The sequence below is a fragment of the Erinaceus europaeus genome, chromosome 11 (genome assembly GCF_950295315.1).
Source record: "Erinaceus europaeus chromosome 11, mEriEur2.1, whole genome shotgun sequence".
NCBI classification, from domain to species: Eukaryota; Metazoa; Chordata; class Mammalia; order Eulipotyphla; family Erinaceidae; genus Erinaceus; species Erinaceus europaeus.
The window spans coordinates 75,844,195-75,859,770 of NC_080172.1; the positions used below are offsets into that span (position 1 = coordinate 75,844,195).

General features: G+C 45.7%; 1 protein-coding gene across 5 annotated transcripts in view; it reads right to left on the bottom strand.

Moving 5' to 3' along the window:
* Positions 1–15,576, bottom strand: part of BCAR3 (BCAR3 adaptor protein, NSP family member) — a 338,182-nt gene that overhangs the window by 51,815 nt on the left and 270,791 nt on the right. Inside the window, exon 1 of one of the 5 annotated variants that reach the window (XM_060202104.1) lies at positions 13,102–13,622. The exons of the other annotated variants lie outside the window; for them this stretch is intronic. Within the exon in view, the coding sequence (XP_060058087.1) occupies positions 13,102–13,425 (324 nt within the window). The 5' untranslated portion in view covers positions 13,426–13,622. Of the gene's footprint in view, positions 1–13,101; positions 13,623–15,576 lie in introns of those variants that run through there. 5 annotated transcript variants of the gene reach the window in all.

The window sequence follows — 15,576 nt, forward strand, 5'->3', positions numbered from 1 at the left end:
AGTTGTTTAGCAGAATAGACACCCTTGGTGATATTAGTAAGGATGGCAGCAATTCAAAATCAACTCAGTTTAGATACTATTATTTTCTTAATTCACCTTGAGTGAATGGGGGCACTCCTGGATAAACAAAATATATCATGGTTGAAAGATACCATAAAATTTGATTGGAAGGAAAAGTGAGATATGCCAAACATGCAGGGAAAAGCCAGAGACTCACAAAGCCTTCCATCATGGGGTGTGGAGTAAATGAGTTTCCAAATTCTTTTTCTTCAAAATAGTACCATGACTAACAACTGTCTCAGAAATCTGCTTTGGGACAAACTACCTCATATGTCAGGGCTAACTACATAGTAGGTTCTCAGTAAAACTGATTCATGACAAGATGGGTTTTGGCCAAGCACCAGCTCTTCAATATATAACTCACATGTCACTTTACTTTTTAAAATATTTTATTGGGGGTTGGGCAGTAGCCAGCAGTTAAGTGCACATGGAATGAAGTACAAGGACCGGCATAAGGATCTCAGTTCAAGCCCCTGGCTCCCCTGGCAGGGGGAGTCGGTTCACGGGCAGTGAAGCTGGTCTGCAGGTGTCTATCTTTCTCTCCCCTCCTCTCTCCATTTCTCTTTGTCCTATCCCACAATGACATCAATAACAACAATAATAACCACAATAACGATAAAACAATAAGGGCAACAAAAGGGAAAAAAATTGCCTTCAGGAGCAGTGGATTTGTGGTGCGGGCACTGAGCCCTCAAAATAACCCTGGAGGCAAAAAAAAGTAGTAATAATAATAATAATAAAATAAAATATTTTTATTAAGTTATTGGATAGAAGCAGAGAGAAATTGTGGGGAGAGGGGAGATAAAGAGATACCTGTAGCACTGCTTCACTTCTTGTAAAGTGGTTTGGGATTAGGGTCTTGAACTGGGTCCTGTACACTGTAACATACACACTGTACTGGGTATGCCATCGCTCAGCCTCTTACATGCCAATTGGAAGGAATACTCCTTCCAGAGGGTCTCAGAGCACTGGGCACCCACATCTCACTAAACAAGATGCACAAAGACCATCCTAGATGGCATGGGCAGAAATAAGGAAATAGAGTTAGAGGAATACGACACCCAACACAATTTAACTCATATCTCAAGAATCCACACAATGGTCTGGGAGTTAAGTATCTAACTAGATAGTCATATCTTATAATAATGCGACCAAGGTCCTGAGTTTTCATGATTAGCTCATATTTATGAATAATTCCCTGAAAACTAGAATCCATGCCTCTCAAGTAGATAAAGAACTGGAAATGGTTCCTCTATATACAGAAAAGACTGGAGGGGAACATAAGGGTTGTACTAAAATATCTGAAGGTTTGGGTTGCTACCCCAAGGTGGTGAGTCAACTCTTGAGGGAAACAGATCCAGAATACTACCTATGCTAATTCTAACTGTGCACTTAACAGCAACTAATTTGGTCTCAAATTAGACACACTCACAAAATGAAGGGGAAAACAGACTCTAGTTTATTCTGTCTGTGATACAGAGTGGACAATGCAGTTACCTAGATCTTTTTTACTCATCAAGAGGAAAAAACCCTTCTGGCAAAAAGCTTTTCAAATGAGGGCATATACTGTCTTAAGGATACAGCACCTTCCCCACTTCAGAAAATGTCAACTAGAAGACAACAAATCTCAGAAGATTTTGAATAGAATGTCCAGTTAGGGAAGCTAGCAGAGAATTCCAAACAAGAGAAGGAGGTGATCCAGAAGATGATGCAGCACATAAAGTGTTGGGTTCTTAAGCATGAGATTCTGAGTTTGATCCCTGGAATCACAGGTTCCAGAGTGATGCTCTGGTTCTCTCTCACTGGCAAATTAATTTTTAAAAGGATATAATAAGGGGGCCGGGTGGTGGTACACCTGGTTGAGTGCACATGTTATAATGTGCAAGGACTTGGGTTCAAGCCCCAGTCCCCAGTTGCAGGGGGAAAGTGGTGAAACAGTATTGTAGGTGTCTGTCTTTTTCCCTCTCTCTTTTTTAAAAAATTATAAAGTATTTTATTTATTTATTTATTTATGAGAAAGATAGGAAAGAGAGAGAGAAAGAACAAGATATCACTCTGGTACATGTGCTGCTGGGGATGGAACTCAGGACCTTATGCTTGAGAGTCCAATGCTTTATCCACTGTGCCATCTTCCAGACCACTTTTATGGTGCTGCTGAGAATTGAGCCTGAGACCTCAAAGTCTCAGGCATGAGTCTTTTTCCAAAGCCATTAATGCTGTCTTCCCAGCCTCCTCTTTCCCTCTCTACCACTTCATTTCCTCTCGATTTCCAGCTGTCTCTGTCCAATGAAGGAGATACTAAGACCTATATTAGTATAGTATTGGTGGTAGAGACAAGGGAGAAGAGGAACAGGAGAGAAATGTTTACGAGTGAAATCATGAAGATTCGGCAACTGGTCAGACAGTGAGATAACCAGGGGAAAGAGACTGAAGGCTTCTTAAAGACGAGTAAGTTATTCACTCCCAGTACAGAAGCGTGAGAGCACAGCAGCCTTGTGGAAGATGTAGTCTCTCAAGTGCTTACGGAACATGAGGATGAAGTGGCTCCCCAGGCCATGAGATCAGGTACTACAAAGAAGAGCAGGACTGGGGACGCAGCTAGAGAAGCCTCAAGCTAGGTGGGATTATTTATCTCACTGCCATCTAAGAGGTGGAGTACGGGCGGCATGAGGATGAGTGGAAGGATGCTAACTTTTTATTTTAAAAAAATATTTTTATTGTATTTATTTATTTTGGACAGAGACAGAGATTGAGAGGGGAGGGAAAGAGAGAGAGAGGAAAAAAAAAGACACAGGTGGCACTGCTTCACTGCTTGTGAAGCTTCCCCCTGTAGGTGGGGATCAGGGGCTTGAGCTAGCATCCTTGCACACTGTGATATGTGTACTCCCCCAGATGCACCGCTGCCTGACCCCGGGATGCAAACTTTTAAGAGGCAGCTAGAAAGTGAAACAGACGCAACCCGATGAAATTGGTGCTAGTGGAAAAAAGCCTTGGATTCTCATGCATAAGGTTCTGAGTTCAATCCCCAAGATTGCGTGAGCTAGAGTGATGCTCTAGGTTCTCCCTCCTCCTCCTCCTGCCTCTCTCAAAATAAACCTTTGGAAAGAAAAGACAGATAAGCTGAAGAAGACAGGCCCTTTAGTTTATTAGGGGTATATATATATATATATAATCACTGAGTGACCTAAACAACATTTACTCTTTATACTTTTGGAGACTGGGAAGTTCAGCACTAAAGGCAGTAGAGTGTACATGTGGCCATGGACAAGAACCTAGATTAAGGCCCCAGGGAAGCTGCATGAGTGGTGAACCGGTGCTGCAGGTATCTCTCCTCCCTCTAGTTTTAGCTTATCTTTGAACAAAGACAAAGAGGGGGAGGGGCCTAAGAGTGTTGGTGTTTTTGTGGAGGTACTCAGTCCTAGGCCTTGGTGATGGATGGATGTATCAGTCTACAACAGCAGGGCAGGACTAGAAGGATCCGAGAGAATGAGTGTAGTGTCCCAGAGGCTGAGAGGGCAGACTTGCAGAAAGGAATGGCCAACAATACCAAGTGCTGCAGAAAATCCCATCAGAACTGGATGGCATGCCCTGGGCTTGGCACTATAGGTCTCAACAGGGCTATGGGAACCAAGTGGCACTGAGAAGCTAGAACGCAAGAGACTATGTAAACCCTTCTTTTGGCTGGAAGATGACAGAAAACAGGAAGGAAGACTTGGAAATAAGGATTATTCTTAGAATGGGAAAGATAGCAGCATGTTTCCAAGAGTCGAGTGTTGGACAGACGAAGGTCTTGGAGGAGTCTCGAAGCGGGTGGAGGACATGGGCACAAGTGGCAGAATCAGCGTGGTCATGGAGAGGGACACTTCCTGCTCAGAGGCTGCAGGAAGGAAGCAGGGAACAGGGCTGTCACTTATCCAGGGGCAGGGGTGGGCACAGGGAAACATCGTGTGCCTGCTTGCTTTAACTGCTACCATGAAGACACAAAATCTTATCATGCATGTTTAAAAGGCAGGGCTTGGGAGTCGGGCGGTAGTGCAAAGTCGGGCGGTAGTACAAGGACCGGTGTAGTTCGAGCCCCCGGCTCCCCACCTGCAGGGGAGTCGCTTCACAGGCGGTGAAGCAGGTCTGCGGGTGTCTGTCTTTCTCCCCCTTCACCCCCCCCCCCCCCGGTCTTCCCCTCCTCTCTCCATTTCTCTCTGTCCTATCCAATGACGATGACATCAGTAACAACAATAATAACTACAAAAATAAAACAGCAAGGGCAACAAAAGGGAATAAATAAATAAATATTTTTTAAAAATTAAAAAAAAAGGCAGGGCTTAAGGAGAAGGTGGTGGGAGAAAAACAGCGATGCACTGAACCTGGGCAAACTGAGCTGATGGAGACTTCGCAGACAGGGCTGGCACACGTGTAGGGGCAGAGATAGCAGAATGACTTTGCAACAGATTTTCATACCTGAACTCTAAGTCCCAGGTTCAATCCCCACCTGCACCATCATAAATCAGAGCTCTATAGTGCTTTGGTAAAAGAAAACAACATCCCTGGACAGATGATCCCACCAATGTGTCCTGGAGCTTTGCTTCCTCAGAGCCCTGCCCCACTAGGGAAAGAGAGAGGCAGGAGGGGAGCATGGATTGACCTGCCAAAGCCCATGTTCATCGGGGAAGCAATTACAGAAGCCAGGCCTTCCACCTTCTGCATCCCATAATGACCCTGGGTATGGTTAAAGAATAGGAAAGCTATCGGGAGGGGATGGGATACGGAGCTCTGGTGGTAGGAATTGTACCCCTCTGATCCTACGGTCCTGTCAGTGTTTCCATTTTATAAATAAACTTTTTTTTTTAAAAGAACAAAAACAAAAACAGGGCGGGGTAGATAGCATAATGGTGATACAAACAGACTCTCATGCCTGAGGCTCCAAAGTCCCAGGTTCAACCCCCTGTACTACCATAAGCCAGAGCTGAGTAGTGCTCTGGTAAAAATAAATAAATCAGTAAATAAAAAAAGAAAGAAAGAAAAACAAGAACAATACATGACTGGCTATGCTCGAGTGCCTCCCCCACACTAAGGGACGACCCCCCAGCCTTTACTCTACCTCACCCATGTGGCCCAGACTGGGTTAAATGCCTGTGCCAGGGTCTCACACTTCGCCATGCATTCTTCCTGCCTCTGCTCCTCCTCTGTACCCTGGAGAGAGCATCTAAGTCCATCCCCCACACTGGACATGGAACTTCTTCAGTGCAGCCCCTTCACTGTCTCCTCTGCACCGAGTAGGCCCTCAGTGCACATGCTGGGGGTCTGAACAGATGAATTCTGTGTGGAGGGTGACCCAGCAGTTCTTCAATCCCCATCTTACTGTGAATCTGGGATTCCAGCGTGTTGATTCCTTGTGCACAACTGCTTCTATGAAAGTGCACGTACACATGTGTGGACACAAGGGAAAACTGTTCTCTGTACAAACTGAAAAACTAATTGCAGCTCTTTCATAGACAAGAATAAGCTGTGACACACTCATAGCCAGAGCCAGTTGGTCTGCTTCTAAATTCTGCTTCTAAGACACCCTTCTGTTGCATTGCTTGAAGGTGTGGTCTATTTACATCATCACTGTTTTCACTGGTTTAATCCCCATTGGTTCACGCGCTATTTTCCTTCTCCCCACCCCCTATCCTACGTACTTCCTCTTCCTGACACTTCCGCCTCAGGAGATATAAAAGACAGGGCTTTCTAATGAAGAGAGATTAGAAGAGATTAGATTGTTGAACTGCATCCCCGCTCCTCAATAAAGACTGAACTACGTTCCCGGCTCAGCCATGAGTCCCTGGTCATCTGTCTCCCGTCCGCGAAGCTAAAATGGCGCCCTGAATAGGGACTGGCAAGCCAGAGTCCAACAGGGGCTCCCAAGTTGCACCAGAAATCCAGCTAAGGACAGCGATGTCACAGCATTGCCTCTGTTGCCCTGGAAGTTCCAAGGAGCTCATCAGTTAGAAGGCCTAGAGGTGGGAGTTGGGCCATAGCACAGTGGGTTAAGCGCATGTGGCGCAAAGTGCAAGGACTGGCATAAGGATCCCGGTTCGAGCCCCCAGCTCCCCATCTGCAGGGGAGTCATTTCACAGGCGGTGAAGCAGGTCTGCAGGTGTCTATCTTTCTCTCCCCCTCTGTCTTCCTCTCCTCTCTCCATTTCTCTCTGTCCTATCCAACAACAACAACAACTATAACAATAAAACAACAAGGGCAACAAAAGGGAATAAGTAAATAAAATAAAAATTAAATTAAAATTTTTGAAAAAGACTATTTTTAAAGAAGGCCTAGAGGTGTCTCTGACAAACCCAGGCCACAGAGGCTTGGGTCCTCTGTGTCTCCTAACCCCCTCAGATGGAGGTGCAGGAGGACCTCTGCGGCCTGAGTGCCTGGCACAGGCCCATGTCTCTGTAGTACTAGAGGTGTTAAACCCGCTAAAGAGAATTTTCCCAGGATTCCAGTCCTGTCTCTACCTCCCCTTCTACATCTTTCCAAAAAAAAAAAACAAGACCTTGGCCAGGATCTAAGCTCCTCTGGGGCTATTAGGGAAGGGGTGCTGGGAGACAGCTCCTGTCAGGCATGTGCCCCCATCTGATGCTGAAATCAGAACCCCCAGGCTCCTGGATGCCAATGGAATGCATTTAGGTCTTTCAAAGAAAAAAAAAGTTATAGTCTTCTGTTTAGAGGCTGGAGAGAAAAACGAGCCGATAGCAACCTCTGCAAGGAGGGGCTGAGTCACATACAAAGGTGCTTCTTGAGTGACTTTTCCTACCAAGCACAGCTCATGGTAATGGTGTCTTGACCCCACTAACAAAGGCCACTCAGGCGACTGTCAAATACCATCAGATGTGTCCCTAGTATCCAAGCTGCTACAAGAGCAGACAGAAGAAGGGACAAGGAAGACAAGGGAGACCTTCACTCCCTTGTAGAAAGGCACTTTCCAGTGAAAACAAGTTCCAGAATCCATCCCTTGAGGGATGAGCAGATGGAATGGCTCAGGCTGGTAAGTGCATTCAAGAGGCTCTGCATATTGTTTTCAGAGGCAAGGGAAATGAATTAAAGCAAAACACAATGACTGCATGATTTAAACTCTTCCCACTACAGCACATTTTGTGGCAGCAAACACAGTTAAGTCAAGACATGGGAAAGTGCATGTTTAAAAACCCACTACCTTCTCACCAGGCCTCCTTATTGACTAGAAAACTGCCACGGCACTTAATGACCACTTAGCAGAGACTCAGGGATCCATTCACCCTCGGACTCTAGACTCCAATCACTGTTTATGCTCTTTCAGAAATGTTACTATTCTGCACCTGCAAGGTGATTTCTACCTCTTAGGCACCCCCACAGTTAACTGACACAGCCACACTGGCCTTTCTCAGGAGAAGCCACAGCCAAGGGAGCAACTTTTAGCTCCTTTCCCCACAATCCTCTTATCAGAAAAATAAGAGACATGAGGGCATAGAAAGGGGAGGGAAGTGTTGTTTCTACTGCCAATCCAGAAACAGGAGCTACTGTGCTTCTCACTCAGTTCCTTTGGGAGGTCAGCAAGGACCTCAAGGAGATGCTGCCTCCCCCCCAGTTAGCTCTTCCCTGCATGGGACTGGGGTGTCCTCAGTCTCTGTGCTTTTGTGGGAGCTCCTCCTCTAACCAGAATTTTACCTCTCCCTTTTCTGGATAACGTCTACTAAATCTTCAAGGCTCAGCCTAGGCTCCCTCCAGAAAGACTAGCACCATCGGCAAGTGAGAATTTCCTTCAGCCAGCTGATAAATAGCTGCAGAATATCCCCCTGAACATGGTACTATAGTAGATCTCCTCAACCTAGACACCAAGTCCTCTAGAACAAAGACTGGATCTCACTGCTGGCACTGGCACCAGATCCCTCAGTCTGATTGCAAAACTGAACTGCAGATACAATCAGGCTCAAAGTCCATGTGGAGACCTGCCTCCACCACTGAACTCTTGGTGACAAGGGCCAGGCCAGTGGGATTAAATCCCACCCCCTCAGCCTGTACTGTACCCCAAATTCCTCCATTCACTCTCTGACCACGTTACCCTCTCTATGAACTTTCTGTTGAGATCAGGTCTGCCCATCATTGCAAGTGTCTTTCCTATCTTGGAGCTTTAGGTCTGCTGCTGCCCTCGTCTGAAATGCCTTCACCATTCTCTCTAGTCCACTTAAATGCTGAGCTATCAAGAAAAATTATTTGCCTCATGCATGCACAATTTCACCATACCTGGTTGACTTTCGTTCCCTCCCTCTACCTGGCTGGGTTGACTTTCTCATTGTTTTAATAAGAGAGAGAGAGAGAGAGAGAGAGAGAGAGAGAGATATCACAGCAACAAGTGTATGGCAAGGCATTTACCCTATGGTGTAAATTATACAATTTCCTTCTAGCCCCAGGAAGGAAAAAAAAAGTTAAAGGGTTACCTATCCTACAAGAGTCAGTCCTGAGTAATTAATAATAATTAATTAATGGTAAAAAGAGTGATCAGAATCTGTGGGACCCTGCGGATGCCTAAATCCAGAGATTCACTAATGACAAATTATGTATATGTTAAATCCTGAATTCTCCCTGAAGTCCCGCATGAAAAATGAGACTCAAATTACTTTTTCTTGCCGGGCTGGCTTCGTGGGCGGGAGAGAGAGATGACCAGAGACTCATGGCTGAGTGGTAGGCAGTTCAGTCTTTATTCATGTGGAACGCAGCACAATCTAAGCTATCTCTAATCACAAACCTGTCCATATATATATATACTTGCCAAGTAGGGTGGAAACAGGATGTGACATAGAGAGGGTGGAGCAAAAAAAAAGACTGGTGGAAATCAGGGTGTACTAGGAGAGGGGGCGGAGCAAAAAGATATCATGAACCAGTGGGGATTAAACCAATGCCCTGCAGGCAGGGTGGTGCTTAGTTAACAGTGGTTATGTAAATAGAATACAGTGTTAAGCATGGGGGATTAAGCCAATGAAACAGAAGGGGTTTTAGAAGAAGAATTAGAAGCATACCAACATTTTCCCCTCAACAGAATTACAAAATGAAGAAATGATATGTAGATGCTATCTCCTTTTAGGTTTCAACTTTTTTTTTTAAAACACGGTATTGTAGAAAATCTGATTTTTAAAAATCTTTATTGATTTTGAATAGAGACAGAGAGAAATTGTGAGGGGAGGGGGAATAGTGCGGAAGAGAGACAGAGAGAAACCTGCAGAGCTGCTTTACCACTCATGAAGCTTTCCCCCTGCAAGTGGGAACCAGGGACTTGAACCCAGATCCTTGCACACTGTAATGTGTGCACTTAACCAGTTGCACCACCCGCCTGGCCCCCAAAAATCCGATTTATAGTCCTGATTTCCCACTGAATGGTTCTATGCAGGTTGTTTCTCTGAGCCTCAGTTTCTCTTCTGTGAAAAGGAGTGAATTATTGCTCTGCATGACTCATATAGCCTGTTTTGAGACTCCATTGCCAGTGAGACAGCTTGTAAAGAAACCAAGACAGTGGAAAGCTTTTTGCAAATCTAATGAAATGACACTATGACCCAGTGCTTTTGTGGAAGTCCTTCAGAAGCAGGCCACACCTCAACTGTCATTATCCATGCCCCCCCACATCCATTACAGGCTGCTTAGCTGTGAACTTGGTGACTGCATCCTATGTTCGGGGGTGTGTCAATCTGAATATAGTCCATGAATGTTAACTTCAGTCCAAATGTCTCCACTAAGTATATGCAAAACATCCATTTCCATTTCTCACCAAAGAGCTGGTGGTCTTCTGTGAGATGACTGTCTGCTATGCAACCTTTCCAGAATATAAAAGTCACTACCCTATATGTGACTAGAATACTTCCTTCTTAGCCCTCAGCTCCATGAAGGTCAGCAAAGATAGCATAACCATAGCATTATAGCATTCCTTCTTTTAAAAAAAAGTTTATTCCCTTTTGTTGCCCTTGTTGTTTTATTGTTATAGTTATTATTGTTGTCGTCGTTATTGGATAGGACACAGAGAAATGGAGAGAGATGGGGGAAGACAGAGAGGGAGAGAGAAAGATAGATACCTGCAGACCTGCTTCACCGCTTGTGAAGCAACTCCCCTGCAGGTGGGGAGCCAGGGCTTGAACCAGGATGCTTATGCTGGCCCTTGTGCTTTGCGCCACCTGCGCTTAACCTGCTGTGCTACAGCTTGGCTCCTCATTCCTCCTCTTTTATTTTAGGAGTCATTTATTAAATTTTTTTTTTTTACCTCCAGGGTTATTGCTGGGGCTCAGTGCCTGCACCACGAATCCACTGCTCCTGGAAACCATTCTCCCCCTCTTTTGTTGCCCGTGTTGTTTTATCGTTGTTGTGGTTATTATTGTTGTTACTGATGTCGTTGTTGTTGGATAGGACAGAGAGAAATGGAGAGAGGAGGGGAAGACAGAGAAGGGTAGAGAAAGATAGACACATGCAGACCTGCTTCACCACTTGTGAAGTGATTCCCCTGCAGGTGGGGAGCCAGGGGCTCGAACTGGGATCCTTATGCCGGTCCTTGTGCTTTGCGCCACTTGCGCTTAACCTGCTGTGCTACTGCCTGACCCCCCACTTATTCAGTTTTATGATACACACACACACACACACACACACACACACACACACACACACACACACACACACATACACACAGCACTGCTCAGCTCTGGGGATTGAACATGGGACCTCAGACTGGTGTGTGCTGTGTTCTGCTGTTGAGCCACTTCTCCAGACCCCTCCTTGTTCTTGAGCTCCCAGTTGATTGCTTCCCAGAGCCTTTGTTTACAAGTCCACAGGAGACCCCAAACTACATTCCTGATTTTGCAGAATATCTGCAAATAAGAGCTTATTCCCTGAAAGTGCTAGTGTGATTGGTCCCCTACAAAACGAAGGAACTTTTATATTTTTAGTTTTCTTCCCATACAACAAACACTATTAATAACATTCTACTTTCTCCAGAGATAATATGGATTAGACCAAACGGAAAGTTACCATGGCTACCACCGTGTTATTTTTGGTATGAGAAATTTACGCCAAGGGAAGCAGCATATATGGTCAAGAACTGAAGCTTTATTTCTGCTCTGCTATTAGGCAATCAATCCCAATTTAATTTTGAAACTCTAATTGCAACGGAAACTAATTATGAGCATCAAGACCTGAAACCTCTAATTAAAGTGGGAGTCAATAAAGCGATGTGGCTTTATCACTGGGGCGCTGCTGGCAGGAAGATGTAAGGATAGGCGGAGTTTCAGTCCAAGTAACTATCTCAGCAAAACAAGAGTGAAGCTCATCTTGAAGGTGCAGTGGGAACCCTATGCTGAGACTGCAGGCTTCGGTTTCCAGCACACGAGCAGGCCAGCTGTCTGGGCTGTGAAGACTGCAACGAACTGGAGCAAAGGCAGGAGGGTGGTTCCACCAACAGACAAGCACTGACAGTGGCCGAAGCAGTGCCACTTGACTTCGAGGCCACCAGAGTGAGAAGAAGGGACAAAGTGTGGGATGGCTGGTTCAGATCTGCCCCCAAATTACTGTGGCCTTTCTGGGCAGGCCGTGGGGGCTATAACTGCAGAGCAACAAGGAGGTCAAACAACATCACATCACTCAGACCCAGATATTTACGGGCTGTTCCCTCACATACCAAATGCTGCCTTGCACTTTCCTGAACTAGCAGAAGTTGGCTTTTGAGAGGACTTCTTTTAGAGTAAAAACCTGCTGCCAATCCCTAAAGTGCATGATTCCCTTTGGGACCTGCCGGTTTATCTCTGACAGCTTTAAAATACTGCCTAATGGCATGACTTCATCTGCCCTGTGCTAAAACGATCCGTATTTAGTCCAGAAGCCACACATCACCCCTCACATCACCCCTCACGTCACCCCCAATAGGCTCCAGGACAGGAGAAAGTGGATTTAAGTCAAGAAGGGAACACTTTTAACCCTCTTCCAAATTCCCTGATAAAGAGATGAAATGAACTTTGCCAAAAGATGAGAAAGCTCCTTTGAATACCCTAATAGTGCGGGGGCGGGGGGAGAGGCAACACATTGTCTTATCATTTTGTGTATAATTGTCTACAGCGGGTATCTTCCTCCCTTTAAGAGGTCATTTTTCTGAGATGCTTTTGGGCACTTATTGAGAAGAAAAAAGCAGAGCATCATAACCCTCTTGTAGCTTTCTCAGCAGCACTGAATTAAGTCAGTCAGTCCCTTAGGAAACAAGCTCTGCCGTCAGATGGCAAGAATTCCTTGAGAGCTTTTAGACTATTTTCCATGAATAAACAAGGTCCACAGGCACATGGGAGCCAGAGAATTTTTCCTAGGCAGACAATACTCCTCTCTCCCCAGCCCCTGAGTAATGAGATCCTATATTAAACTTATGTTCTTAATGTTGTCACAGGTGGGCACCACAGAAACTCATCTTGAATTAGTCCAAGGAGGTTCTTTGGCTATTTTCGTCAAAATAGTGTGTTGACATGTTACGCAAACCCTTTGGCATTGCTGTCTTATGGCAAAGGTTAAAAACGCAAGCAGTAAAGGAAAAGTTCTGATTCCTGAAATAGTCTGGAACCTGGCTGCAACTGGAAGGGAGACACTTGATGGTCTCTGTGAGATGCCTTACTGATGGTATGGACAGGCAGGATGAGCAGAGAGAGGGGCTCGGCCTCCTTAGCCACTGTGATTGAAGAGAGAGAGAGAGAGAGAGAGAGAGAGGGAAAAAGAAGGGAAACAAAAAGCAAAAAACTAGCCCCATCTTTCTACACTACCTTGGTGTAAAATTTTATCCCAAGGAAACTGAAAGTGCCCTGAAAAAACAAAGCTTCATCCCAAAACTCTGACAAGAAGACTGGTTCCGAGCAGCGGGATTCTGCTTCTGGTGAGGGAGCCATCAGGTCTAACGAAAGCCCCATCAGAGAAAATCCTGTTTTCATGGCTGCAAACTTTTTCTAGTGCCTTTTAGAAGACTCGCACTTTCCAGGTGCCCAGAAGCATTTTAAAGGTACCTTATCTTAAAACCACACATACCTTGACTCCAAGGAAAGACTTGCGGTGATAGAAGCAGCACAGAGCTGCAGAGAGGGCGTGAAAAGCATTGCATTCCTTAGGCATCTTCCAGTCTTCAGCCCCTGGGACCACACAACAAACTTCAGGGTTAAAGAAAAGGAACTGGGGGTTCAGGAGCCCCAGCTCCTCCCCAGCTGCTGTGCTCTGGTGCTGCTCTGCCTGCTGTAGCCACTGGCCGCTGTGGGAGTGAGGCGACTCCTTCCCCCAGGCCAGGCTGGGACTTTTCCTGCTGAAGCCAATACGATCCACTCGCTCAATTCTGGCGGCTGGTGTCCAGCCTGCCATGCACAGTGCCAGAAATTCTCATGTGACCAGGCTTGCTTTCTGATGAAATTCTAACCTCTCTGAGAGGAGGCTTTGGGTTTTTGCTACCCCCTAGATGTAGAGACCTTGCAGAAACCACCAAATGCCCCTCACCCTTTGCAGGCAACCTTCTTTCCCAGGGCTGACATTCTGCTTGGGAGAGGTTCTGTCACCCCCCCCCCCCAACTCAGGGGCTAGGAGAGCTCACATCACACCTCTGTGTGAGGACACAACAGAGGCTCTTTGAGAAAAGGTCCTAAAGGTGATGGGGGTGTGGCCCTCCTGGAGTTGCAATCATAGAAGTCCTGAGAAACCAGAGTAGGATTCCTGTCCCCACACTCCCCAACCCACCCTCAGAGCTGTTTACTTTCAATTAGGATGCTCCCCAGCAGCTAGTTTGCAGCTGATAATGCTGAGTACAGCCATCACTAGTAGCAAAGCAATATTACCTTTTGGTGTTTAATTAGCAAGTCTGTCAGTCAACACCCTGAGAGCAAATGCCCTATGCCCTCCCCAACCAGGCCACAAAGTCTGCAGGGGGTGGAGGGGTTAGTGGACAGGCTCCCTCCCCTTTTCTGACCCAGCTGGTTGTCCCTCTCCACTCCTTTACTTTAATTACCCATATCAACTATAATTGTCCACTCTGCCTCACCCAGATCTAGCTCAGAACCTCCTGGTGAAGGCAGCTCAGCCATTCTGCCTGGTTAAGAGGCCTCTAGTTCTATCAAGAGCCTCCTAACACCTTAGGGGAAAGTAATTGCTTTTCTTCTTTCATTCTAGTTAGAGTGGATGCTCCACATTTCTGGGGGTTTCTGTCTTTCCTTTTATATATATAAATTAAACCCAGGCTTCTCTCTGCAGCTCTTCCTTTCCTACCATTTCAAATATTAACTTACTATATGGTTTTGGCCACTCAAAAATGGAACATGTCCCCAAGCTTTCTAAAATTGTACACAGGCAGGAACATGTAACAAGGAAGAAACAGAACCTATTTAGTCCAGAGAGGAACACCACTAGATGAGACATGAGGGAGGTATGAGAAATATCCAGTGGGATTAGTGTCAAATCCTCAGGAGGCCTTGGTCTGCACTAGGTCAAGCTAACTGGCAAAAAATAGAGAATTGTTTTCTCAATGCCTTGGTGAGAAGCTTCTGTGCTTCATGAAGGCAATGCAGAGCCACAGAGCTGGCCCTGTCTGAAGGGGCAAAAGCTTAGCCTCTGAAACGCATGGACATGGAGCTACAGGGGTCAAGGACCACAGGAACAACCCAGCCACAGCAGTATGAATTCACTTCCTTGTTGCTCCCTCAACTGATCTCCTCTCTCCCTCCTTACTCCCCCTATGATGCTAGAGGTCAGACACACAGTGCCAGTAAGTCCACCTGAGAATATGGAAGCAAGCAACAGAGGAGGCAGGCTTCACAGGGGTTCTGAGCTGGAAGGACCCTTGGAGGTGGTTCAGTTGTGAATCAACACTGTTTTCCTAGGCCCAAGTATTCAAGCATGTTCTCCCCTTGTCCTCATTTTTGTGAGACAAGGTTCAAAGGGTTTACGTCCACTTGAGCAGCCAGGCCCCATCGATTTTGTGTGATGACTCATCAGTTAGTTATTATAGTCACCAGGTAAGAGGCCCAGTTTTCACCTGCTCTTCTCCTTTGATAGTAAATAGCTCTCTTCAACTAAGGAAACTCCTTAAGAGGCTAGAAAAGCTCTAATCCTGGCCTAGAAATGGGCAGAAAGCAGCCCCTTAAATTCCAAAGAAATTCAGTAAAAGTCAGTTGGGAACCTCTGATTTCTAATACCCTACTCCCAGAAAGCATGAATGAAGTACATTCCAGAAAGTGTGCACATACATGACTCAGACACACCAATAGCATAAAGTTATGTAGCCAAGGGTTCTAGTGCCAAGGTAAAAGCAAAACAAGGGACTCTCAGGTCACCTGAATCACAGCTCTTGTCACCTGAGACTTAGCCTGTTTACTCTGAGAACTGTCTCCAAAATGCCCAAGGGGTTGGGTTGATCAGGATTGAAGAATGGCTCATGTTATTAGGTAACTGTTTCCTAAGAACTTTTTTTGTGTGTGTGTGGTTCTACACCAAAAATAATTTCTGAAGCAGCACTCATGGTTTTAA